The sequence below is a fragment of the Pseudorasbora parva genome, chromosome 13 (assembly GCF_024679245.1).
Source record: "Pseudorasbora parva isolate DD20220531a chromosome 13, ASM2467924v1, whole genome shotgun sequence".
NCBI classification, from domain to species: Eukaryota; Metazoa; Chordata; class Actinopteri; order Cypriniformes; family Gobionidae; genus Pseudorasbora; species Pseudorasbora parva.
Window position 1 is genome coordinate 46,011,660 of NC_090184.1, and position 25,642 is coordinate 46,037,301.

The 25,642-nt window shown below is 38.5% G+C and overlaps 1 protein-coding gene across 3 annotated transcripts in view; it reads left to right on the plus strand.

Annotated features, from left to right (window-relative positions):
* The window catches only part of LOC137039258 (interleukin-31 receptor subunit alpha), a 32,295-nt gene that overhangs the window by 3,483 nt on the left and 3,170 nt on the right, over positions 1-25,642 (plus strand). For 2 of the 3 annotated variants that reach the window (XM_067414597.1, XM_067414595.1), the window contains 14 exons: positions 1-70; positions 139-250; positions 5,641-5,768; positions 5,898-6,034; positions 7,877-8,021; positions 10,135-10,217; positions 10,312-10,419; positions 11,475-11,583; positions 12,114-12,296; positions 14,020-14,118; positions 14,192-14,332; positions 16,685-16,825; positions 24,511-24,595; positions 24,678-24,759. The exon at positions 1-70 is cut by the window's left edge and continues 41 nt beyond it. In XM_067414597.1, coding sequence (XP_067270698.1) covers positions 1-70; positions 139-250; positions 5,641-5,768; positions 5,898-6,034; positions 7,877-8,021; positions 10,135-10,217; positions 10,312-10,419; positions 11,475-11,583; positions 12,114-12,296; positions 14,020-14,118; positions 14,192-14,332; positions 16,685-16,825; positions 24,511-24,595; positions 24,678-24,759 — 1,623 coding nt within the window. The remainder of the gene's footprint in view (positions 71-138; positions 251-5,640; positions 5,769-5,897; positions 6,035-7,876; positions 8,022-10,134; positions 10,218-10,311; positions 10,420-11,474; positions 11,584-12,113; positions 12,297-14,019; positions 14,119-14,191; positions 14,333-16,684; positions 16,826-24,510; positions 24,596-24,677; positions 24,760-25,642) is intronic. The other variant, XM_067414598.1, reaches the window with a different exon arrangement.

Below are 25,642 nucleotides of genomic sequence, written 5' to 3' on the forward strand. Positions count from 1 at the left end.
CAGGAGAAGGTGTGTGTGACGTCCAGCGCTGACTGTGTGGCAGCTTCAGATGTTCTCTCAGCAACACCTGGTACGAGTGTGTTCATGAGCCATGTGTCTGCTTTTGGTCTAGTTTTGATGTCAGTCTTCGTCCTCTAGAGAGCTTTGTGAACGTGTCATGCCACTATCTGGTCCAAGAGCAGTCGTTCACCTGCAGATGGACTCAGATGAACGACGCCCGAACGGAAAACTCCAGCTTCATTTTCAGACGGTAAAAGACGGCTTGCTTTAGTGTCAGATGCATCAGAAGCCTATCAGGGCTGGATTTTTACTATGGGATAAAAAAATAAATAATAATAATAATAATAAAGGTAATTGCTAATTTTGATCTCACAATTCCGTTTTCTGCAATTGCGAGGATATATATATCACAATTCCGGCTTTGTTTTCTCAAAATTGTGTGACGTAAACTAGCAATTGCAATTATAAAGTCAGAAATGCGAGATATATACTATTGCAAGTTCTGAAAGTCACAATAAAAAAATGCAATTTGAGAAAATGCTGCAAAATAAAATCAATGCTGGGAAATAAAGTTTCAACCAATGGTCACAATTGGGTGAAAAAAGGTTGTAATTTTTGGCTAAATAAAGTCGCAATTCTGCTAACTAGTCAAAACTAGTCAAAATTCGCATTTCTGTGAAATAAAGTTGCAAACCAAAACTGCTATTCAGCAAACCAAAGCCACAATTCGCCAAACCAAAGCCGCAATTCGGCAAACCAAAGCCACAATTCGCCAAACCAAAGCCGCAATTCTGCAAACCAAAGCCGCAATTCTGCAAACCAAAGCCGCAATTCTGCAAACCAAAGCCGCAATTCTGCAAACCAAAGCCACAATTCAGCAAACCAAAGCCGCAATTCGGCAAACCAAAGCCACAATTCGCCAAACCAAAGCCGCAATTCTGCAAACCAAAGCCGCAATTCTGCAAACCAAAGCCGCAATTCTGCAAACCAAAGCCGCAATTCTGCAAACCAAAGCCGCAATTCTGCAAACCAAAGCCGCAATTCGGCAAACCAAAGCCGCAATTCTGCAAACCAAAGCCGCAATTCTGCAAACCAAAGCCGCAATTCTGCAAACCAAAGCCGCAATTCGGCAAACCAAAGCCGCAATTCGGCAAACCAAAGCCGCAATTCTGCAAACCAAAGCCGCAATTCACCAAACCAAAGCCGCAATTCGGCAAACCAAAGCCGCAATTCTGCAAACCAAAGCCGCAATTCTGCAAACCAAAGCCGCAATTCTGCAAACCAAAGCCGCAATTCGGCAAACCAAAGCCGCAATTCGGCAAACCAAAGCCGCAATTCTGCAAACCAAAGCCGCAATTCGCCAAACCAAAGGCGCAATTCGCCAAACCAAAGGCGCAATTCGGCAAACCAAAGCCGCAATTCAGCAAACCAAAGCCGCAATTCGCCAAACCAAAGCCGCAATTCGGCAAACCAAAGCCGCAATTCGCCAAACCAAAGCCGCAATTCTGCAAACCAAAGCCGCAATTGGGCAAACCGAAGCCTCAATTCTGCAAACCAAAGCCGCAATTCGGCAATCCAAAGTCGCAATTCGGCAAACAAAAGCCGCAATTCGGCAAACAAAAGTCGCAATTCTGCAAACCAAAGTCGCAATTCTGCAAACCAAAGTCGCAATTCTGCAAACCAAAGTCGCAATTCGGCAAACCAAAGTCGCAATTCTGCAAACCAAAGTCGCAATTCTGCAAACCAAAGCCGCAATTCTGCAAACCAAAGGCGCAATTCGGCAAACCAAAGCCGCAATTCGGCAAACCAAAGCCGCAATTCGCCAAACCAAAGCCTCAATTCTGCAAACCAAAGCCGCAATTCGGCAAACAAAAGCCGCAATTCGGCAAACAAAAGCCGCAATTCGGCAAACAAAAGCCGCAATTCGGCAAACCAAAGCCGCAATTCAGCAAACCAAAGCCGCAATTCAGCAAACCAAAGCCGCAATTCAGCAAACCAAAGCCGCAATTCTGCAAACCAAAGCCGCAATTCGCCAAACCAAAGGCGCAATTCGCCAAACCAAAGGCGCAATTCGGCAAACCAAAGGCGCAATTCGGCAAACCAAAGCCGCAATTCAGCAAACCAAAGCCGCAATTCGCCAAACCAAAGCCGCAATTCGCCAAACCGAAGCCTCAATTCTGCAAACCAAAGCCGCAATTCGGCAATCCAAAGTCGCAATTCGGCAAACAAAAGCCGCAATTCGGCAAACAAAAGCCGCAATTCTGCAAACCAAAGCCGCAATTCTGCAAACCAAAGCCGCAATTCTGCAAACCAAAGCCGCAATTCGGCAAACCAAAGCCGCAATTCGGCAAACCAAAGCCGCAATTCGGCAAACCAAAGCCGCAATTCAGCAAACCAAAGCCGCAATTCAGCAAACCAAAGTCGCAATTCAGCAAACCAAAGTCGCAATTCGGCAAACCAAAGCCGCAATTCTGCAAACCAAAGCCGCAATTCTGCAAACCAAAGCCGCAATTCTGCAAACCAAAGCCGCAATTCGCCAAACCAAAGGCGCAATTCGGCAAACCAAAGCCGCAATTCGGCAAACCAAAGCCGCAATTCGCCAAACCAAAGCCACAATTCTGCAAACCAAAGCCACAATTCGGCAAACCAAAGCCGCAATTCGGCAAACCAAAGCCGCAATTCGGCAAACCAAAGCCGCAATTCGGCAAACCAAAGCCGCAATTCAGCAAACCAAAGCCGCAATTCGGCAAACCAAAGCCGCAATTCGGCAAACCAAAGTCGCAATTCGGCAAACCAAAGCCGCAATTCGGCAAACCAAAGCCGCAATTCGGCAAACCAAAGCCGCAATTCGGCAAACCAAAGCCGCAATTCGGCAAACCAAAGCCGCAATTCGGCAAACCAAAGCCGCAATTCGGCAAACCAAAGCCGCAATTCGGCAAACCAAAGCCGCAATTCGGCAAACCAAAGCCGCAATTCGGCAAACCAAAGCCGCAATTCGGCAAACCAAAGCCGCAATTCTGCAAACCAAAGCCGCAATTCGGCAAACCAAAGCCGCAATTCGGCAAACCAAAGCCGCAATTCGGCAAACCAAAGCCGCAATTCGGCAAACCAAAGCCGCAATTCGGCAAACCAAAGCCGCAATTCGGCAAACCAAAGCCGCAATTCGCCAAACCGAAGCCGCAATTGGGCAAACCGAAGCCTCAATTCGGCAAACCGAAGCCTCAATTCGGCAAACCCAAGCCGCAATTCTGCAAACCAAAGCCACAATTCGCCAAACCAAAGCCGCAATTCGCCAAACCAAAGGCGCAATTCTGCAAACCAAAGCCGCAATTCGGCAAACCAAAGCCGCAATTCGCCAAACCAAAGCCGCAATTCTGCAAACCAAAGCCGCAATTCTGCAAACCAAAGCCGCAATTCTGCAAACCAAAGCCGCAATTCGCCAAACCAAAGGCGCAATTCGGCAAACCAAAGCCGCAATTCGGCAAACCAAAGCCGCAATTCGCCAAACGAAAGCCGCAATTCGCCAAACCAAAGCCACAATTCTGCAAACCAAAGCCACAATTCGGCAAACCAAAGCCGCAATTCTGCAAACCAAAGCCGCAATTGGGCAAACCGAAGCCTCAATTGGGCAAACCGAAGCCTCAATTCTGCAAACCAAAGCCGCAATTCGGCAATCCAAAGTCGCAATTCTGCAAACCAAAGCCGCAATTCGGCAAACAAAAGTCGCAATTCTGCAAACCAAAGTCGCAATTCTGCAAACCGAAGCCGCAATTCGGCAAACCGAAGCCGCAATTCAGCAATCCAAAGTCGCAATTCGGCAAACAAAAGCCGCAATTCGGCAAACCAAAGCCGCAATTCGGCAAACCAAAGCCACAATTCGGCAAACCAAAGCCGCAATTCGGCAAACCAAAGCCGCAATTCAGCAAACCAAAGCCGCAATTCAGCAAACCAAAGCCGCAATTCGGCAAACCAAAGCCGCAATTCGGCAAACCAAAGGGGCAATTCGCCAAACCAAAGGCGCAATTCGGCAAACCAAAGGCGCAATTCGGCAAACCAAAGCCGCAATTCAGCAAACCAAAGCCGCAATTCGCCAAACCAAAGCCGCAATTCTGCAAACCAAAGCCACAATTCGCCAAACCAAAGCCACAATTCTGCAAACCAAAGCCACAATTCGGCAAACCAAAGCCGCAATTCGCCAAACCAAAGCCGCAATTCTGCAAACCAAAGCCGCAATTGGGCAAACCGAAGCCTCAATTCTGCAAACCAAAGCCGCAATTCGGCAATCCAAAGTCGCAATTCGGCAAACAAAAGCCGCAATTCGGCAAACAAAAGCCGCAATTCTGCAAACCAAAGTCGCAATTCTGCAAACCAAAGTCGCAATTCGGCAAGCCAAAGTCGCAATTCGGCAAGCCAAAGTCGCAATTCTGCAAACCAAAGTCGCAATTCTGCAAACCAAAGCCGCAATTCTGCAAACCAAAGCCGCAATTCGGCAAACCAAAGCCGCAATTCGGCAAACCAAAGCCGCAATTCGGCAAACCAAAGCCGCAATTCTGCAAACCAAAGTCGCAATTCAGCAAACCAAAGCCGCAATTCGGCAAACCAAAGCCGCAATTCGGCAAACCAAAGCCGCAATTCTGCAAACCAAAGCCGCAATTCTGCAAACCAAAGCCGCAATTCTGCAAACCAAAGTCGCAATTCTGCAAACCAAAGCCGCAATTCTGCAAACCAAAGCCGGAATTCGGCAAACCAAAGCCGGAATTCGGCAAACCAAAGTCGCAATTCGGCAAACCAAAGCCGCAATTCGGCAAACCAAAGCCGCAATTCGGCAAACCAAAGCCGCAATTCTGCAAACCAAAGCCGCAATTCTGCAAACCAAAGCCGCAATTCTGCAAACCAAAGCCGCAATTCGGCAAACCAAAGCCGCAATTCGGCAAACCAAAGCCGCAATTCGGCAAACCAAAGCCACGATTCGGCAAACCAAAGTCGCGATTCAGCAAACCAAAGCCGCAATTCGGCAAACCAAAGCCGCAATTCTGCAAACCAAAGCCGCAATTCTGCAAACCAAAGCCGCAATTCGGCAAACCAAAGTCGCAATTCAGCAAACCAAAGTCGCAATTCAGCAAACCAAAGCCGCAATTCAGCAAACCAAAGTCGCAATTCAGCAAACCAAAGCCGCAATTCGGCAAACCAAAGCCGCAATTCGGCAAACCAAAGCCGCAATTCGGCAAACCAAAGCCGCAATTCGGCAAACCAAAGCCGCAATTCTGCAAACCAAAGCCGCAATTCTGCAAACCAAAGCCGCAATTCTGCAAACCAAAGCCGCAATTCTGCAAACCAAAGCCGCAATTCGGCAAACCAAAGTCGCAATTCAAAGTAATAGTTAAAATCACAAGATATAAACAAAGACACTGTTTATAGGCTGTCTCACAATTCGGACTTTATAACTTGCAATTGCGAGTTTATATCACAAATCTGAGGAGAAAAAAATCTGAATTGCAATATAACAAGTCACACAATCATTTATATATATATATATTTTTTAATCCCGTGGCAGAAACAAGCTTCCATAGAAACCTCCATTTGACATAAACGAATATGTTTGGATATGAACTGACATGGTAATATAGTTTTCTTTTACAGAACTGAAGACATGTACAGATGTTCTTCCATTTTACATTTCTATTCATATTTCAATTTAACCATCAAATCAAAGAACGGCCAGAAGGAGTGGTTCTCTGATGTCTATCCAGTGAGCATGGAGGAAATCGGTAAGATAAGATGACAGCGGGGGTGTAGGAAGAACTGAGACATGGAAGTGCATTATAAATAAAATCTATTATTATTACTGAAGTTAAAGTACAGATGTGATGTGTTGTGATGTGTCTTTATGTTTATAGTCCAGGCTCCTCAGCCAGTGATTACATCTGTAAACGCCACAGACTCGTCCATCAGCGTCTCATGGACCAGCGGGTTTATAACAGTCACTAAATGCAGAATCCGCTACAAGCGTCTCAGCACAGACCGATGGACAGAGGTCAGAAATTACAGAAATTGCTTGAAATTTCATTTTAATTTTGTGGGTGCTTATTTTGTAATTATTTCATTTTATTTTACTTTATTTGTGTACAATTAATGATTAGAACAGAGGTCAGAAATGACACTGCAAAAAATGCTCTTCTTATTTTGTATTTTTTTCTTGTTTCCAGTCCAAATATCTACCAATTCTTAAATCAAGATGCATTTACTAGATCAGTAAAATGACGTAAGATATTTTTTCTTGTTTTCTGGGGAAAATTATCAAAATGAAGAGAGTTTTTGCTTGAAATAAGATAAATAATCTGCCAATGGGGTGAGAAAAATAATCTTAATTCAAACAGAAAACAAGATTATTTTTCTCGCCCCATTGGCAGATTATTTATCTTATTTTAAAGGGGGGGTGAAATGCTGTTTCATGCATACTGATCTTTTTACACTGTTAAAGACTTGGAATCCCATACTAAACATAGACAAAGTTTCAAAAGTTAAGGTGGACGTTTGATGGGAGTATTTCTTTGTCAAAAATACTACTTCCGGTTAGTCATAAGTTTCGGCAAGTTTTTTGAGATCATGCGTCCCCATTGACGTTAGTGGGGGCGGAATTTCCTTGTATGGGCCTTACGGACAATTCTACCGGAAGCGCGTGAGAGAGAGCGAGGGAGAGAGCGAAAGCAACAGCCTGCGCGTGAGAGAGAGCGAGGGAGAGAGCGAAAGCAACAGCCTACGCCCATCAAAGCGGGGCTTGTAGGATGTTGGACAGGTGACAATTACACATAGCACATAACAATGTCACCAAAAAAGTGGGTTTTTGGTTGCCAGACCAAGACAGTCCTGCACAGATTCGCCAAAAACCCCGCGTTAAGGCAACAGTGGATGTAATTTGCTTTTCCGGATCAGCAACTGAGTTGCGCGAATGTTTATATCTGTTCGCTGTTTCATAAACAAGGCCCAGCTCGACGCCGAATTTTCCCAATCGCCTAATGCTGAAGGATGGAGCAGTCCCAACGTTAGAAGGGTGAGTGAGACTGCTTTTAGTCCGCTTACTGTCTACACAAACCACGCGTAAACACACAAACACACGTGCACAACTGCACTTCCCACATGTACACCTTCAAAGACAAAAATACGACGATATAATTCAAGTATAAATATGTAAATAACACAAGCCGCTAAGCATATTATATAGTTAGTGTATAACTTGTAACTTACCACATATAGACGTCCTGCTCTAGTCGTTTTTGCTGCTGCTCCTGTTCAACTGCAGCCTCTGGGTCTGATTCCGGATCATAGATGTATGGCTGTATCCGATTAAAAGCCATATTTTTATTTTGAATAAAGTTTTTTTCCTCTGTTAGGGATGCACTCGACTCAACACACAGCGCGCTGCTGCACACGTCATTATTTAGCTCCGCTCACACGACACGCCCCCACCCGCTCGGCTTTTTTCGGAAAGACTCGGAACAGCGCATCTTTCTTATATAATTATTAAAAAAATAAAAACTTTTCGGAGATATGCAGGATGCAATGCTACTCTATAGGTACTCAAGATTGACATGACACTGACTGAAACTGAGTGTTTCACCCCCCCTTTAAGCAAAAACTCTCTTCATTTTGAGTTATTTTTCCCAAAAACAAGACAATTACTTTTGCTTGTCTAGTAATTACTTCATGTTTTAAGAATGATTAGATATTTTGACTAGAAACAAGACAAAAATACTGAGTAAGAAAAGCATTTTTTGCAGTGTTGTTATTATTTCATCTTATTTTACTTTATTTGTGTACAATTAATGATTAGAACAGAGGTCAGACATGGCATAACAGGCTTGTGTGTCCACATCAGACTGCAGATTTCTCCGCCTCAGACGAGTTTGTGATCGAGGGTTTACAGGCTTTCACTGAGTATCTTCTGAGCGTCTCCTGTGTTCATGAATTTGGCCGGTGGAGCGACTGGAGCCTCGAGACACGAGTAAAGACATCAGAGAGCCGTAAGTGACCCCAACAGAACCGACACCTAAATCTGTCCAGTCTTCAGATCATTCTTACTCACTGACACTTGCTTTAGTTTCCTAATATCATAGATGCAGAGGTAACCAACTTCATTACTCGAGTAAAAGTAAACGTACTACTAGTCAAATATTACTACACTACAAGTGAAAATTGTAAAAACAGATTTTTACCGAAGTAAAAGTACAGAAGTATTTGTTTTCAAAAGTACTTAAGTATCAAAAGTAAATGTCCTTTTTTATGTCGCCGCATTATTGTATTATAGTTGTATAAATGCACATTATGCCATCATGGTTTAAGCCAGTCAGTGACTCTCCATCTGACACACTAGCATACGACTAACTTAAACTCATTTAAATACTTGTAGAAAAGTTACAAAGCTCTTTATAAAGCTGCTGTCACTTTAAGGCCGAATGCACGGATCCAATACACTGATACACATCTGATATTCTCACACTGTACTCTTTTTTTCTCCCAGACGTTTACATTTTTTAACCTTTTATAAGACGTGCATCAAGTGTATGCCAACTAAACTAATTTTTAATCATTTCAGAAAACTAAAACATGCTTTCTAAATATGGCCATGAGTGTGCCGACAAACCGTCTTCTACCATTTTGCTAAAAAACTGATCAGTGTTCAAACAATGTTGGGAAACTTCTCATGACCCTATAAGAGTGATTCCTGAAAGGCTTTCTGCAAAACAAAACCCAAACACCTTTTAAAGAAGAAAAAAATCATCACTGACTTTCAAAGCTGCGACAGAAACGACTTTCCACTTCGAGGACCTTGATAGAAATGTAGTGGAGTAAAGAGGACGATATTTGTCTTTCAGATGGAGTGAAGTTAAAGTCTGAAGATTACAGAAAAAATAATACTCCAGTAAAGCACAGAGACTCAAACAGTGAACTTCAGTACAGGACTCGAGGAAATGAGCTGAGGGACTGTCCAGCTCTGCATAGATGCAAACTCCTCTTCACTTCAGATTCACCTTTTGAGATCAAAATAGGTCACCTATGAGATTAGCCTAAATCAGATGAGAAAGTGTTTTTTTTGGGGTGGGGTGCCAAAAATCAGTACATTCAGGGTGATCTTTCTTTTTCTCGTTTTGTGAAGAGTGACATTAAAAGGTAATAATAATAAAAAGATGAAAATAAATGCATCGAAGGAAAATGGGCAAGGCTGAGACATGCAGCAAAACAAAGCAAGCTGTGGTTGAATTGAAATTCTGGTGGCTAAACATCCAAATAAATAGGGTTTAACTTACGAGGCGGTGTACAGAGTATCCCATATTGATGCATTTGTAACCAGTGGGATCTTCATTTTTCAGTTTTGGGTGTTAATAAAGAAGCTAAGATGATTTCCAACATGTTTTATTTATGTATTCAGCTCCCACATCTATTGAATCCTTTCTGTTGTGTTTTTTAAAGGGTTGTTTTACCCTATATTAGACACAGCTTTTTACCTCTCACCTGTTAGAATTAGAGCACAGATACTTAATAGTGTCTAGAAATTAGCATGAAAAGTAAATATAGATTTTTTTTTTTAAAGTGTCCTGACCTCGGAGAATGTTTTCTCTAAACACGCAATGTTCTTTTTACCCCTCACCCGTTTGCACACTGCAAAAAATGCTTTTCTTCCTCAGTATTTTTGTCTTGTTTCTAGTCCAAACATCTAAAAATTCTTAAAACAAGAAGTATTTACTAGACAAGCAAAAGTAAAAATAATTTTAAAAGTAATAAATTATTTTTTGGGGAAAAATAACTCTAAATGAAGAGAGTTTTTGCTTAAAATAAGATAAATAATCTGCCAATGGGGTGAGATAAATAATCTTGTTTTCTGTTTGAATTAAGATTATTTTTCTCACCCCATTGGCAGATTATTTATCTTATTTTAAGCAAAAACTCTCTTCATTTTGAGTTATTTTTTCACAAAACAAGTCAATTACTTTCTTAATGTAAGAATTTTTAGATATTTTGACTAGAAACAAGACAAAATACTAAGGAAGAAGAGCATTTTTTGCGGTGTACCTCTGTAATATATGTTGAATCTAGAGCTTTAAAGAGCATTGTGACGTCTTTGGCTGTTGTTTGCAGGGCCGTCGGCGTCTCTCTCGCTCAGTTATCATGTGGCTTCAGAAGGAAACTCTGGGCTTCGGCGGCTGCTGCTTCTCTGGAAGGTAATATTCTGTGTGTGTGTGTGTGTGTGTGTGTGTGTGTGTGTGTGTGTTGTCTTTCGTGTCATCAGTCTTCAGTGTGTGTGTGTTTCTGAAGGCTCTGGAGGTCACAGATGCTCGAAGACTCATTAGAGGATATGAAGTCTCCTACAGCCCCACCAAACAGCCCTCTCTGAAGAAAACCATCCACACCGAACAGCTCAAGGTGGATCATTTTTACTTTACTTTACTTTACTTTACTTTACTTTACTTTACTTTACTTTACTTTACTTTACTTTACTTTACTTTACTTTACTTTACTTTACTTTACTAATAAAAACATTTATTTTATATCTTAATGTTTAATTTAATTTGAATTAATTAATTTTGTTTATTTATTACATTTTATTCATTTAATTTTAATTGTATATTTTAATGCTTATTTATTTTAATTAATTGTTATTTTAATTTTTACTTATTTTATTAATGTTTTTTTTATTATTTTATTTTATTTTATTAATTACATTTTTAATGTATATTTTAATGTTTATTTTAATGTGAATTTTACATTTATTTTTATTTTTTTATGTTGTTTTATTTCTTAAATTTAAGTCATTGAATTTATGTTATATTTTAATGTTTATTTTAACTTACATTTTTTAATTGTATTTATTTTCAAATGCTTTATTTTTTTATTTAATTATAATTGATTTTTAATTTTATTGTATATATGATTATATTATATTATATTATATTCTATTATATTATATTAATTACATTATATTAATTATATTATATTATATATTATATTATATTATATTATATTATATTATATTATATTATATTATATTATATTATATTAATTATATTATATTATATTATATTAATTACATTATATTAATGATATTATATTATATTATATTATATTATATTATATTATATTATATTATATTATATTATATTATATTATATTATATTATATTATATATTAATTATCTTATATTATTTTGATTGGAGAAATGTCTACCTGTCAGGATTCAAATATAATTAAGATTTTTATAAAAATAATAATAATAATAATAATAATGATAATGATAATAATAATAATAATAATAATAATAATAATAATAATAATAATAATAATAATAATAATGAAATACTTTTAGTTGTGTGGGTGCTTATTTTATTTTGTTCTGCAAAACATTCCTCAGCATTATATCAGTGCATTGGCAAATGAGCGAGAGATCCTCAAGTCCTGTAGTAATGGTGTTGTTTCTGAAGGCAGTTGTTCTGGTCCGGGCAGAGGAATATGAGCTGAATATTTGGGCCTTTAACAGCGCCGGACGCTCGCCTCGACTCCAGCTCCGCATCGATGCGTCTCAATCTCACGGTGAGCTGCGGTGTGTGTAATCTGGAGTTCATTCTTATTTATATAGCACATTTCATATTTAACAATAACCATGAAATATACAAAACAAGTGCATGAGAGATAAAATAGTAAAAAATTATTCTGGATTTAAAATGCATTCAAAAAATAAGAATTAAACGATTGGTTCAGTTAGAAATGTAAACTCTCTCATTAATTCCTCCTGTGGTTGGACAGCCGTCAGACCTCCGCTCATCTTCACATCTTAATGATTGTCGAGCCGCTGTAGTGAGATGGGCTTTGTGAGAGAGGAAATTGTTTTTCTCACCCCATTGGCAGATCATTTTGCCTGTTTTAAGCAAAAACTCACTTTATTTTGATATTTTTCCCCATAAAACAAGAAAAAATATCTTATATAATTTTACTTATCTAGTAAATGAAACTTGATTTAAGAATATTTAGATATTTGGACTGGAAACAAGACAAAAATACTAAATAAGAAGAGCATTTTTTGCAGTGTATGATTGTGTAAGGATACACTCTTGTTCCGTCAGATGTGCGGTCAGTGAAGGCTCTCTGGGTTTATTCTGACGGCTCTTCGCTGCGGATCCGTTGGGATCGTGACTCCTCCGCTGGAAACATCAGTGAGTTTGCCATCGAATGGAGCGCCGCCATGAACCCTGACCTCAAACACTGGCAGCGAGTCGACGGATCCACATTCTCAACACGTCTGTCAGGTCAGGCTCATCTGGGGTAAAAAACATGCATAAAGTGAGAGTTAATGCTTAAAGCGGTGGTTCCGTGTTTTTTTTCTAGGCTTGGTTGTGTTTATGGGGTGCAGTATAACATGTCTTAATATTTGTTCTTTTTTTTAAACGCTGTATTTTTCTTCTATTCTCCCTTTATTCCACACCGCTGTCTGTGCTTTGAACGGCTCGTTTGCTTCCTGCTTCTATGAAGCCCCTCCCTCTGAAAAACGCAATGGTCTTAGATTGGTCAGATGGCCAAATGTAGTTTCCTGTGTTTTTATTGGCTGGAGTGTCAAGCACAGGTTAAGGCCACGCCCCTTCCCATTACGGGCAGAAGTCACATCTGCGGAGACTAGCGAGGGTTTATGATGTCACCAACCCAGGAAGAAGCTCGTTGTAGTCCAAACCGGCCATTTTTGTAGTCAATAAACTGCTGTAACTTTAAAAGACAATATCTCCGTTTGCAGTGAACTTTCAGCGCTGTAACTTTGCAGAGACTGTTAATGCTCAAGCAGCGACATTACACACTAACTAAAGTTAAAAAAGTCACACCCATTTAAAACAAGAACAAATATCTTTCAATGGGCTAAGAAAAAGAATCTTAATTGTCAAAGGGAAAACATTTTTCTGACCTTATTTACAGATATTTTCTTCTTGTTTTAAGCACAAACGCACTTCATATTATTCATTTTTCAGACTTAATATCTGTAGACCTTTTGCTTCTCCAGTTAATATACACATTATTGCCAAAAGTATTGTGAAGCCACTCTAAATCCCTGAGTTCAGGTGTTCAATCCCTTCGTGGCCACAGGTGTATAACTCCAGCTCTCGGCCTGCAGACGCTTCTACACACATTAGTGAAAGAATGGGTCGCTCTCAGGAGCTCAGTGAACTCAAGCGTGGGGCCGTGATAGGCTGACACCTGTGCAATAAGTCCATTCCTGACATTTCCTCACTACTAAATATTCCACGCTCAACTGTTAGTGGGATTAGAACAAAGTGGAAGCCAACACTCAGCCACGAAGTGTTCAATCCCAGAGCGGGGTCAGCGCATGCTGAGGGTCACAGTGCGCAGAAGTCTCCAACTTTCTGCAGAGTCAACAGCTCCAGACCTCCAGACTTCTGTGGCCTTCAGATGAGCTCAAGAACAGCGTAGAGAGCTTCATGGAATGGGTTTCCATGGCCGAGCAGCTCATCCAAGCCTTACATCACCAAGAGCAATGCAAAGCGTGGGATGCAGTGGAGTAAAGCAGCCGCCACTGGACTCTAGAGCAGTGAGACGTGTTCTCTGAGCGACCAATCACGCTTCAGTCTGACAATCCCATGGACGAGTCTGGGTTTGGCCGTCGCCAGGAGAACAGGACTTGTCTGACTGCATTGTGCCAAGTGTAACGTTTGGTGGAGGGGGGATTATGGGGTGGGGTTGTTTTTCAGGGTTTGGCCCTTAGTTCCGGTGAAAGGAACTCTTAATGCTTCACCAAGACATTTTGGACAATTTCATGCTCCTAACTTTGTGGGAACAGTTTGGGGACGGCCCCTTCCTGTCCCAGCATGACAGCATTGGTCCATAAAGACACGGATGAGCTAGACAAACACAGAGGGAGAACATCATGTTTTGTAGTGTTGTCTGTATGACCTCGATATGATTTCTCAAGATTCACATATGAGATGCTTATTTATGAAGTCTAAATCTAAACTTATTTTCTCAAAGGCATCAAAGCGGACGAGACCTACAACATCAGCGTGTTTCCCATCTACGGCTCTCTCTGTGGGCCTCCGACCTCCATCGCTGCCAGTCTACAACACGGCGGTAAATTACGATGCAAGTCTGAAAGATTTATACGCTAATGACAAATGTTGAGTTCTGTTATATTTTGCTCCAGCTCTGTTGGATATTGTCCAGTTTCGTCTTGTGAACGTGACGCGGACGTCTCTGGCGGTGCAGTGGACGTGGATGGAGGCAAACCCGCGAGTAAATGTGCTTCAGTACAGGCTCGTGCTGAAAGGAGCAGATGGAGCCGAGTGTAAGTCAGTCTGGAGTGAGTCTGCTCGTCCTGTGCTTGTGTTTAATCTCTCACGCTGAAGCTGTTTTCCAGAGGTGGACACGACTTCATTACTTGAGTAAAAGTAAAAGTACTACTGGTCAAATATTACTCCGTTACAAGTGAAAGTTGTAAAAACTGATTTTTACTAGAGTAAAAGTACAGAAGTATTGGTTTTTAAACATACTTAAGTATCAAAAGTACATTTCCTTTTTATGTCGCCGCATAATTTAATTTAGTTGTATAAATGCACATTATGCCATCATGGTTTAAGCCAGTCAGTGACGCTCCATCTGACACACTAGCATACGACTAACTTAAACTCATTTAAATACTTGTAGAAAAGTTACAAAGCTCTTTATAAAGCTGCTGTCACTTTAAGGCCGAATGCACGGATCCAATACACTGATACACATCTGATATTCTCACACTGTTCACCTTCACTGAAGACAGAATCAACTTTGTTTATGTGAATCCTCCACTAAATGAGCATTTGGACATCCGTCTTCTTCCATTTTGCTCTAAACTATAAATCAGTGTTTAATAAATGCTGTGAAATCATTGAACTTCACGAGACTCTACAAGAGTGATTCCTGAAAGGCTTTCTGCAAAAACCCAAACACCTTTTAAAGAAGAAAAAAATCATCACTGACTTTCAAAGCTGCGACAGAAATAGGGATGGGACGAAATATCGTTTGACAAAATTTCGCGATACAAAACGTGACGAAACGCATCGAGGTCGAAAAAAATGGATCGCGAAATAAAGATAGATGGCACTGCTGCATGATTTGCGTAGTATATAAATAATTTAGTGTATTATGTGTGTGTGTGTGTGTGTGTGTGTGTGTGTGTGTGTATGGGGCAGACATAAAACGCAACGCGCATTTTCTGTTTGATCTGAGGCATAGTTGGAAAAAGTGAGAGCAGTCAGACGCAATGGATGCAGCAGCAAACATTAATAGGGAAAGAAAAGGGTTGACATTAGCATTAATATTCTAAACCAAAAATGCAGTTATTGCCTACATAAGCTACCATATTTTTTGTTTAACTGTTATTAGACTCCAGAAAGAAAAGTGTGTTTTTTCACTGAGCACATTCTCTGCAGGCTGAGCGCGATGCACTGCAGCTCACTCTCGCTCATGTCTGAGGTAAATCATTAACACCATAACCCCTTACAGAACACGTGTTTTATTGAACTAAATACATTACAATCGGCTAAAACTAATGCACAGGTTACTTTCCTGAACAAGCGCGCTCCCGAGTCATCCGTGTTCTTCACACTGTCCACGTGAATCGCGGCCCAGTTCGGCGCGCACACGCAAAATACCGGCAGTTCAATAGGGAATGCGGATCTCTTAAAGGGGCCGCACTATATTCCTACTCGTGGAATATGGACCTCCTCCAGGTATGGTGTGGTTCTGGTTCACTCACTGGTACACATTAACAATTTTTCATACGAACTTTTCCCTGTTCTGAATTAAACTGCCAGTGTAAAAACTCCCTTTATATTGTTAAAATGAGAGAAATCACTACTTACTCATTATTTTTAAGTTTAGGCTTAAGAGACATGAACAATTTCTTAGATAAACATATCTATGACCTTTGATATGTCTAGTCTTCATGCTATATTGATTATTATTGAATAAGTATGGTTTCACTAATAATAAATGCACATTTGCATAAAGCATGCATATTTGTCCATACCTATGTTGATTAGAATATTAAAAACTTAATTTAAACTTAATTTAAGATACATTTACAATTGCTAAAAAGGTGCGATTAAATTGCGATTAATCGCGAGTTAACTCATGACAATCATGCAGTTAATCGCTATTCAATATTTTAATCGGTTGACATCCCTAGTGGCCTCCACAATGATTGGCACCCCTGTTTAAGATGTGGTCGCGGACTTCTAAAAATTCTCCTTTTTTTTAAACAACATAGAACCAAAATGCAAAAAAAGAGAAAAATCCCACCTTTCGTTTTAGTACATTACTTTGGTGGTAAAAAAAAGAAAATCACAGATTTGGAAAGACTTTTTTTTTTGATTTCGTATCGTGACGTATCGTATCGTAACCCTGGCATATCGAGGTGCATCGTATCGTGAGTTTAAGTGTATCGTCCCATCCCTAGACAGAAACGACTTTCCACTTTGAGGACCTTGATAGAAATGGAGTGGAGTAAAAAGGACGATATTTGTCTTTCAGATGGAGTGAAGTTAAAGTCAGAAGATTACAGAAAAAATAATACTCCAGTAAAGCACAGAGACTCAAACAGTGAACTTAAGTACAGGACTCAAGTACATTTACTTAATTACTGTCCACCTTTTCTCAGCTCTCACAGTCTTTCCAGATAAACAGCAGCACTCCTTCGACCAGCTCCATCCAAACGCCAGATACTCCATCTACATACAAGTAGAAACCACCACCAGGAACTTCTCAAAGGCCAGTCTGGACGTCAACACACCACTGATAGGTAAGAGAAGATGTTTTAATTAATCAATAAGGCACTACACACCATGATATATACTGAATATATTGGGCTTGGCCCATATGTTATACCATGTTACACATGGAAGTGTGTGCATTAATTTGGTCCATTTTTATTGATATGCTTCAAGTAATAAAACAAGATCAAATTGTTTAGAAATTAAAATATTAACATCAACCTTAATACGGAATATTAGAAGAGATCTTTTTTCCTTTTATTCTGGTATCTAATCTAACATATGCAAATTATCGACATTTGACAAATGAAAACATTCATGTGAATATTACATAACAAATAAAAGTTATGATCCAGTTATTCTTACAAATTGAACTTACAATTAAATATGTTAAATGTTAGTAATTTTAGGATTTTGTACTTTATTAAATCTTTATTGACATGGTTCAAGGAATAAAACATCATGTTTAGCAGTAATATTACAATTATTTGTTTTCAACATTGAATTTTTATCCATTGCACCAAAAGCCTGACCTGAGAAATGAAAATATGAACATCAACCTGAACATCTTTTATTATGGTATCAAATCTAACATATTATATGCAAATTATCGACATTTGATCAAACTAAAACATGCATTTAAATATGTTCAGTTTCAAAACAAATAAAAGTTATGATCCAGTAATTCTTACAAATGTGCAGTTAAACTTACCATAAAACATAATAAATGTTCATCATTTTGTGAGATTTATTACTTTATTAATTTGGTCAGTTTTTACTGAAATGCTTCAAGGAATAAAACATCATGTTTAGCAGTAATATTAAACGGATTTGTTTTCAACTTTGAAATTGTAGCCATTGCATCAAAAGCCTGACCTTATGGACATGTTAAAAGAGATATATTTTCCTTTTTTATGGTATCAAATATAACTTAATATATGCTAACTAATGATTTTTTTCATTACTTTAAGATTTGTGATCATTTTCTAAATAAAAATCTTGACTAAACATCTAAAAATAAAGTTGTTTTGCCACAGAAGAAATTTTGGTTCCACAAAGAACCTTTTAGTTCTGAAAAGAACCAATTTGTCTTAGAATAAAGAACATTTAATAAGAAACTTTACTTTAAACCCTCTGGTGTTCTTCGGTCATTTCTGACCGGAAAATGTTCAGTTTTAAATTTTAAAAAATCACTGCTTCATTGGAATGATATGACACTTGGTGACTTTTTTTTAGCATTAGGTTTGTAAACACACACAAAAATTGGTGTCATGATTTGAGCATGCTAATTGGTTGTTTAAAAAAAAAAGCAGCGTTCATTGTCTTTGGTCATAAATGACCGACCATAGGAAATGAATAGGAAATAGGCAAAAACACGAAAATTCTCAGAATTTTTTTTCCCAGAAAAAAAGTACACAGCAGTAAAGGGCAAAGACCCAAAATGATGCTCTTTATGCCAGTTTCTCAAAACCTCTAACGTACATTTATGCATTTGGCAGATTCTTTTATTCAAAGAAATGTACGCCGTGTTCATCAGTTCATGCATCTGCATTAAAATGTCCTGGAAAACAAGACAAGAATACTGAGGAAGAAAAATATTTTTGCAGTGTAACACAAGCTCAAGTACGGAGCCCTGCACATGACATGCAGTAAAAAACTAGTAGGCTAAATTGTGCGCGCAATTTACTATTTTGTTCCCTCGATTTATAAATTGTGCGCGAGTTTTACTAATTCGTTCCCTCGATTTGCTAAATCATGCGCACTATTTATAAATCGAGGGAACAAAATAGCAAAACTTGCGCACTATTTATAAATCAAGGGAACGAAATAGTAAAACTCGCTCACTATTTATAAATTGAGGGAACAAAATAGTAAAACATGCACACTATTTATAAATAGAGGGAACGAAATAGTAAAACTCGCGCACTATTTACAAATCAAGGGAACGAATTAGTAAAACATGCACACTATTAAATTGAGGGAACGAAATAGTAAAACTTGGCGCACTATTTATAAATCGAGCTAATGAAATAGTAAAACTCGCGCACTATTTATAAATCACCGGAACGAAATAGTAAAACTTGCGCACTATTTATAAATCACCGGAACGAAATAGTAAAACTTGCGCACTATTTATAAATCACCGGAACGAAATAATAAAACTCGCGCACTATTTATAAATCACCGGAACGAAATAGTAAAACTCGCGCACTATTTATAAATCACCGGAACGAAATAGTAAAACTCGCGCACTATTTATAAATCACCGGAACGAAATAATAAAACTCGCGCACTATTTATAAATCACTGGAACGAAATAGTAAAACTCGCGCACTATTTATAAATCGAGGGGACGAAATAGTAAAACTCGCGCACTATTTATAAATCACCGGAACGAAATAATAAAACTCGCGCACTATTTATAAATCACCGGAACGAAATAGTAAAACTCGCGCACTATTTATAAATTGAGGGGACGAAATAATAAAACTCGGGCACTATTTATAAATCACCGGAACGAAATAATAAAACTCGGGCACTATTTATAAATCACCGGAACGAAATAGTAAAACTCGCGCACTATTTATAAATCGAGGGGACGAAATAATAAAACTCGGGCACTATTTATAAATCACCGGAACGAAATAGTAAAACTTGCGCACTATTTATAAATTGAGGGGACGAAATAGTAAAACTCGCGCACTATTTATAAATCACCGGAACGAAATAGTAAAACTCGCGCACTATTTATAAATTGAGGGGACGAAATAGTAAAACTCGCGCACTATTTATAAATCACCGGAATGAAATAGTAAAACTCGCGCACTATTTATAAATTGAGGGGACGAAATAGTAAAACTCGCGCACTATTTATAAATCACCGGAACGAAATAATAAAACTCGGGCACTATTTATAAATCACCGGAACGAAATAGTAAAACTCGGGCACTATTTATAAATCGAGGGGACGAAATAGTAAAACTCGCGCACTATTTATAAATCACCGGAACGAAATAGTAAAACTCGCGCACTATTTATAAATCACCGGAACGAAATAGTAAAACTCGGGCACTATTTATAAATCACCGGAACGAAATAGTAAAACTCGCGCACTATTTATAAACCGAGGGGACGAAATAGTAAAACTCGCGCACTATTTATAAATCACCGGAACGAAATAGTAAAACTCGGGCACTATTTATAAATCGAGGGGACGAAATAGTAAAACTCGGGCACTATTTATAAATCACCGGAACGAAATAGTAAAACTCGCGCACTATTTATAAATCGAGGGGACGAAATAGTAAAACTCGCGCACTATTTATAAATCACCGGAACGAAATAATAAAACTCGCGCACTATTTATAAATCACCGGAACGAAATAATAAAACTCGGGCACTATTTATAAATCACCGGAACGAAATAGTAAAACTCGCGCACTATTTATAAATCACCGGAACGAAATAGTAAAACTCGGGCACTATTTATAAATCACCGGAACGAAATAGTAAAACTCACGCACTATTTATAAATCACCGGAACGAAATAGTAAAACTCGCGCACTATTTATAAATCACTGGAACGAAATAGTAAAACTCGCGCACTATTTATAAATCACCGGAACGAAATAGTAAAACTCGCGCACTATTTATAAATCACCGGAACGAAATAGTAAAACTCGGGCACTATTTATAAATCACCGGAACGAAATAGTAAAACTCGCGCACTATTTATAAACCGAGGGGACGAAATAGTAAAACTCGCGCACTATTTATAAATCACCGGAACGAAATAGTAAAACTCGGGCACTATTTATAAATCGAGGGGACGAAATAGTAAAACTCGGGCACTATTTATAAATCACCGGAACGAAATAGTAAAACTCGCGCACTATTTATAAATCGAGGGGACGAAATAGTAAAACTCGCGCACTATTTATAAATCACCGGAACGAAATAATAAAACTCGCGCACTATTTATAAATCACCGGAACGAAATAATAAAACTCGGGCACTATTTATAAATCACCGGAACGAAATAGTAAAACTCGCGCACTATTTATAAATCACCGGAACGAAATAGTAAAACTCGGGCACTATTTATAAATCACCGGAACGAAATAGTAAAACTCACGCACTATTTATAAATCACCGGAACGAAATAGTAAAACTCGCGCACTATTTATAAATCACTGGAACGAAATAGTAAAACTCGCGCACTATTTATAAATCACCGGAACGAAATAGTAAAACTCGGGCACTATTTATAAATCACCGGAACGAAATAGTAAAACTCGCGCACTATTTATAAACCGAGGGGACGAAATAGTAAAACTCGCGCACTATTTATAAATCACCGGAACGAAATAGTAAAACTCGGGCACTATTTATAAATCGAGGGGACGAAATAGTAAAACTCGCGCACTATTTATAAATCACCGGAACGAAATAGTAAAACTCGGGCACTATTTATAAATCACCGGAACGAAATAGTAAAACTCGCGCACTATTTATAAATCGAGGGGACGAAATAGTAAAACTTGCGCACTATTTATAAAGCACCGGAACGAAATAATAAAACTTGCGCACTATTTATAAATCACCGGAACGAAATAATAAAACTCGCGCACTATTTATAAATCAACGGAACGAAATAATAAAACTCACGCACTATTTATAAATCACCGGAACGAAATAGTAAAACTCGCGCACTATTTATAAATCACCGGAACGAAATAGTAAAACTCGCGCACTATTTATAAATCGAGGGGACGAAATAATAAAACTCGGGCACTATTTATAAATCACCAGAACGAAATAGTAAAACTCGCGCACTATTTATAAATCGAGGGGATGAAATAATAAAGCTCGGGCACTATTTATAAATCACCGGAACTAAATAGTAAAACTCGCGCACTATTTATAAATCAAGGGAACGAAATAATAAAACTCGTGCACTATTTATAAATCACCGGAACGAAATAATAAAACTCGCGCACTATTTATAAATCGAGGGGACGAAATAATAAAGCTCGGGCACTATTTATAAATCACCGGAACGAAATAGTAAAACTCGTGCACTATTTATAAATCACCGGAACAAAATAATAAAACTCGCGCACTATTTATAAATCAACGGAATGAAATAATAAAACTCGCGCACTATTTATAAATCACCGGAACGAAATAGTAAAACTCGCGCACTATTTATAAATCGAGGGGACGAAATAATAAAACTCGCGCACTATTTATAAATCACCGGAACGAAATAGTAAAACTCGCGCACAATTTATAAATCGAGGGGACGAAATAATAAAGCTCGGGCACTATTTATAAATCACCGGAACGAAATAATAAAACTCGCGCACTATTTATAAATCAACGGAACGAAATAATAAAACTCGCGCACTATTTATAAATCACCGGAACGAAATAGTAAAACTCGCGCACTATTTATAAATCGAGGGGACGAAATAATAAAACTCGCGCACTATTTATAAATCACCGGAACGAAATAGTAAAACTCGCGCACTATTTATAAATCGAGGGGACGAAATAATAAAGCTCGGGCACTATTTATAAATCACCGGAACGAAATAATAAAACTCGCGCACTATTTATAAATCGAGGGAACGAAATAATAAAACTCGCGCACTATTTATAAATCGAGGGGATGAAATAATAAAGCTCGGGCACTATTTATAAATCACCGGAACGAAATAGTAAAACTCGCTCACTATTTATAAATCAAGGGAACGAAATAATAAAACTCGTGCACTATTTATAAATCACCGGAACGAAATAATAAAACTCGGGCACTATTTATAAATCACCGGAACGAAATAGTAAAACTCGCGCACTATTTATAAATCGAGGGGACGAAATAATAAAACTTGCGCACTATTTATAAATCACCGGAACGAAATAGTAAAACTCGCGCACTATTTATAAATCGAGGGGACGAAATAATAAAGCTCGGGCACTATTTATAAATCACCGGAACGAAATAGTAAAACTCGCGCACTATTTATAAATCACCGGAACGAAATAATAAAACTTGCGCACTATTTATAAATCACCGGAACGAAATAGTAAAACTCGCGCACTATTTATAAATCGAGGGGACGAAATAATAAAACTCGCGCACTATTTATAAATCACCGGAACGAAATAATAAAACTCGCGCACTATTTATAAATCAACGGAACGAAATAATAAAACTCGGGCACTATTTATAAATCACCGGAACGAAATAGTAAAACTCGCGCACTATTTATAAATCGAGGGGACGAAATAATAAAACTCGCGCACTATTTATAAATCACCGGAACGAAATAGTAAAACTCGCGCACTATTTATAAATCGAGGGGACGAAATAATAAAACTTGCGCACTATTTATAAATTACCGGAACGAAATAGTAAAACTCGCGCACTATTTATAAATCGAGGGAACGAAATAATAAAACTCGGGCACTATTTATAAATCACCGGAACGAAATAATAAAACTCGTGCATTATTTATAAATCACCGGAACGAAATAGTAAAACTCGCGCACTATTTATAAATCACCGGAACGAAATAGTAAGACTCGCGCACTATTTATAAATCACCAGAACGAAATAATAAAACTCGCGCACTATTTATAAATCACCGGAACGAAATAATAAAACTCGCGCATTATTTATAAATCACCGGAACGAAATAGTAAAACTCGCGCACTATTTATAAATCACCAGAACGAAATAGTAAAACTCGCGCACTATTTATAAATCACCGGAACGAAATAATAAAACTCACGCATTATTTATAAATCACCGGAACGAAATAGTAAAACTCGCGCACTATTTATAAATCACCAGAACGAAATAGTAAAACTCGCGCACTATTTATAAATCACCGGAACGAAATAGTAAAACTCGCGCACTATTTATAAATCGAGGGGACGAAATAGTAAAACTCGCGCACTATTTATAAATCGAGGGGACGAAATAGTAAAACTCGCGCACTATTTATAAATCACCGGAACGAAATAGTAAAACTCGCGCACTATTTATAAATCGAGGGAACGAAATAGTAAAACTCGCGCACTATTTATAAATCACCGGAACGAAATAATAAAACTCGCGCACTATTTATAAATCGAGGGGACGAAATAGTAAAACTCGCGCACTATTTATAAATCGAGGGGACGAAATAGTAAAACTCGCGCACTATTTATAAATCACCGGAACGAAATAGTAAAACTCGCGCACTATTTATAAATCGAGGGAACGAAATAGTAAAACTCGCGCACTATTTATAAATCACCGGAACGAAATAGTAAAACTCGCGCACTATTTATAAATCGAGGGGACGAAATAGTAAAACTCGCGCACTATTTATAAATCACCGGAACGAAATAGTAAAACTCGCGCACTATTTATAAATCGAGGGAACGAAATAGTAAAACTCGCGCACTATTTATAAATCGAGGGAACGAAATAGTAAAACTCGCTCACTATTTATAAATCGAGGGAACGAAATAGTAAAACTCGGGCACTATTTATAATTTATGTAATTTGTGCGCACTAATTAGCTTTTTGTTCTTGCATGTCATGTGCGGGGCTCCGTACTCAAGTGTCGTATTGCTTTTAGAAACAGTACAGAAGACTCAACAGATGAGGATGATGTTACTGAAAACTTAATTTGTGAATTGTTTCTGTATTTTGCAGATTATGATGAGATGATGAGATTTGCTATTCCTGTGCTTCTCCTGCTCCTCGTCTTTGGGATATTCTCCGTGTCATCCATGACCGTGTAAGCACTGATCGCGTGTGAAGGTCAGTCTCGTTGGGTTTATTTCGGCTCCTTTAATGGCTCTCTTATCATTTGCACACAGATGGAGGAAACATTTCTTCCCTATCATCGCCAATCCGAGGTACAGTCTGATCGGGCGCTGGCTTCTCGACCCGCACCTTCAGGTCACTCTCATGATATTTCCTTTGGTCTGACAATCGTTAGTTTTAATTAAAGTGCCTCTATTATGCTACTTTTATTGTAGGAGGTCTTCTACAACAGGTTTACATGCGTTCACGGCAGGCCTCTAACCACCATAGGCATTCATTGGAAATGGCCAAATTGTCCCCAATATTGTTCTCCATTACGTACTCTAATTTTTGTTAGTGTGGCAGACATTTTAAAAAGTTACATTTTTTATCTTTCTGTTCTGTCTCAGCGGTTTAACAGTGTTCGTCAAAGTCAAAATGATGGCCAATCAGATGAAAGAAGGCGGGGCTTAATGGTCACTGAAGAATAGTGTGAATTAAAACGCAATGCTTTTAGTTGTTACATTGAAAGTGTGCGTGTGTGGCTAGATAGTAGCTAAAAATTTAGTATTAGTAGTGTTTAACAACCCACAGTAACATACAGTGATGCAAACTATTTAACTTTTTAAAAAATGAAAATATGCAATCATATAATGTGACGAAACAAAAGATTTTGACATTTTTGACATAGACATACAAACAAGAGTTTAGCAGCACTAAAAAGAGTTGTGAATGTCAACTTTAACCATTCTTATGTCTTCTTAAATCCCATTTAATTATTCAATTTATTTAAATAAAAAGACTAACCCCCTGCAAAAAAACACTTATGGTTACGAACTTGATTGAAGGTCAAAAAACACTTTAAAGGGTTAGTTCAGCCAGTAATGTAAACTCTGTGATTAATTCCTCCTGTGGTTGGCCAGCCGTCAGTCCTCCGCTCATCTTCACACACAGATGAAGATATTAGTGTTGAAATCCGATGGCTCAGAAAGGCCTTCATTGACACCAATGTCATTTCCTCTCTCAAGACCCATAAAGG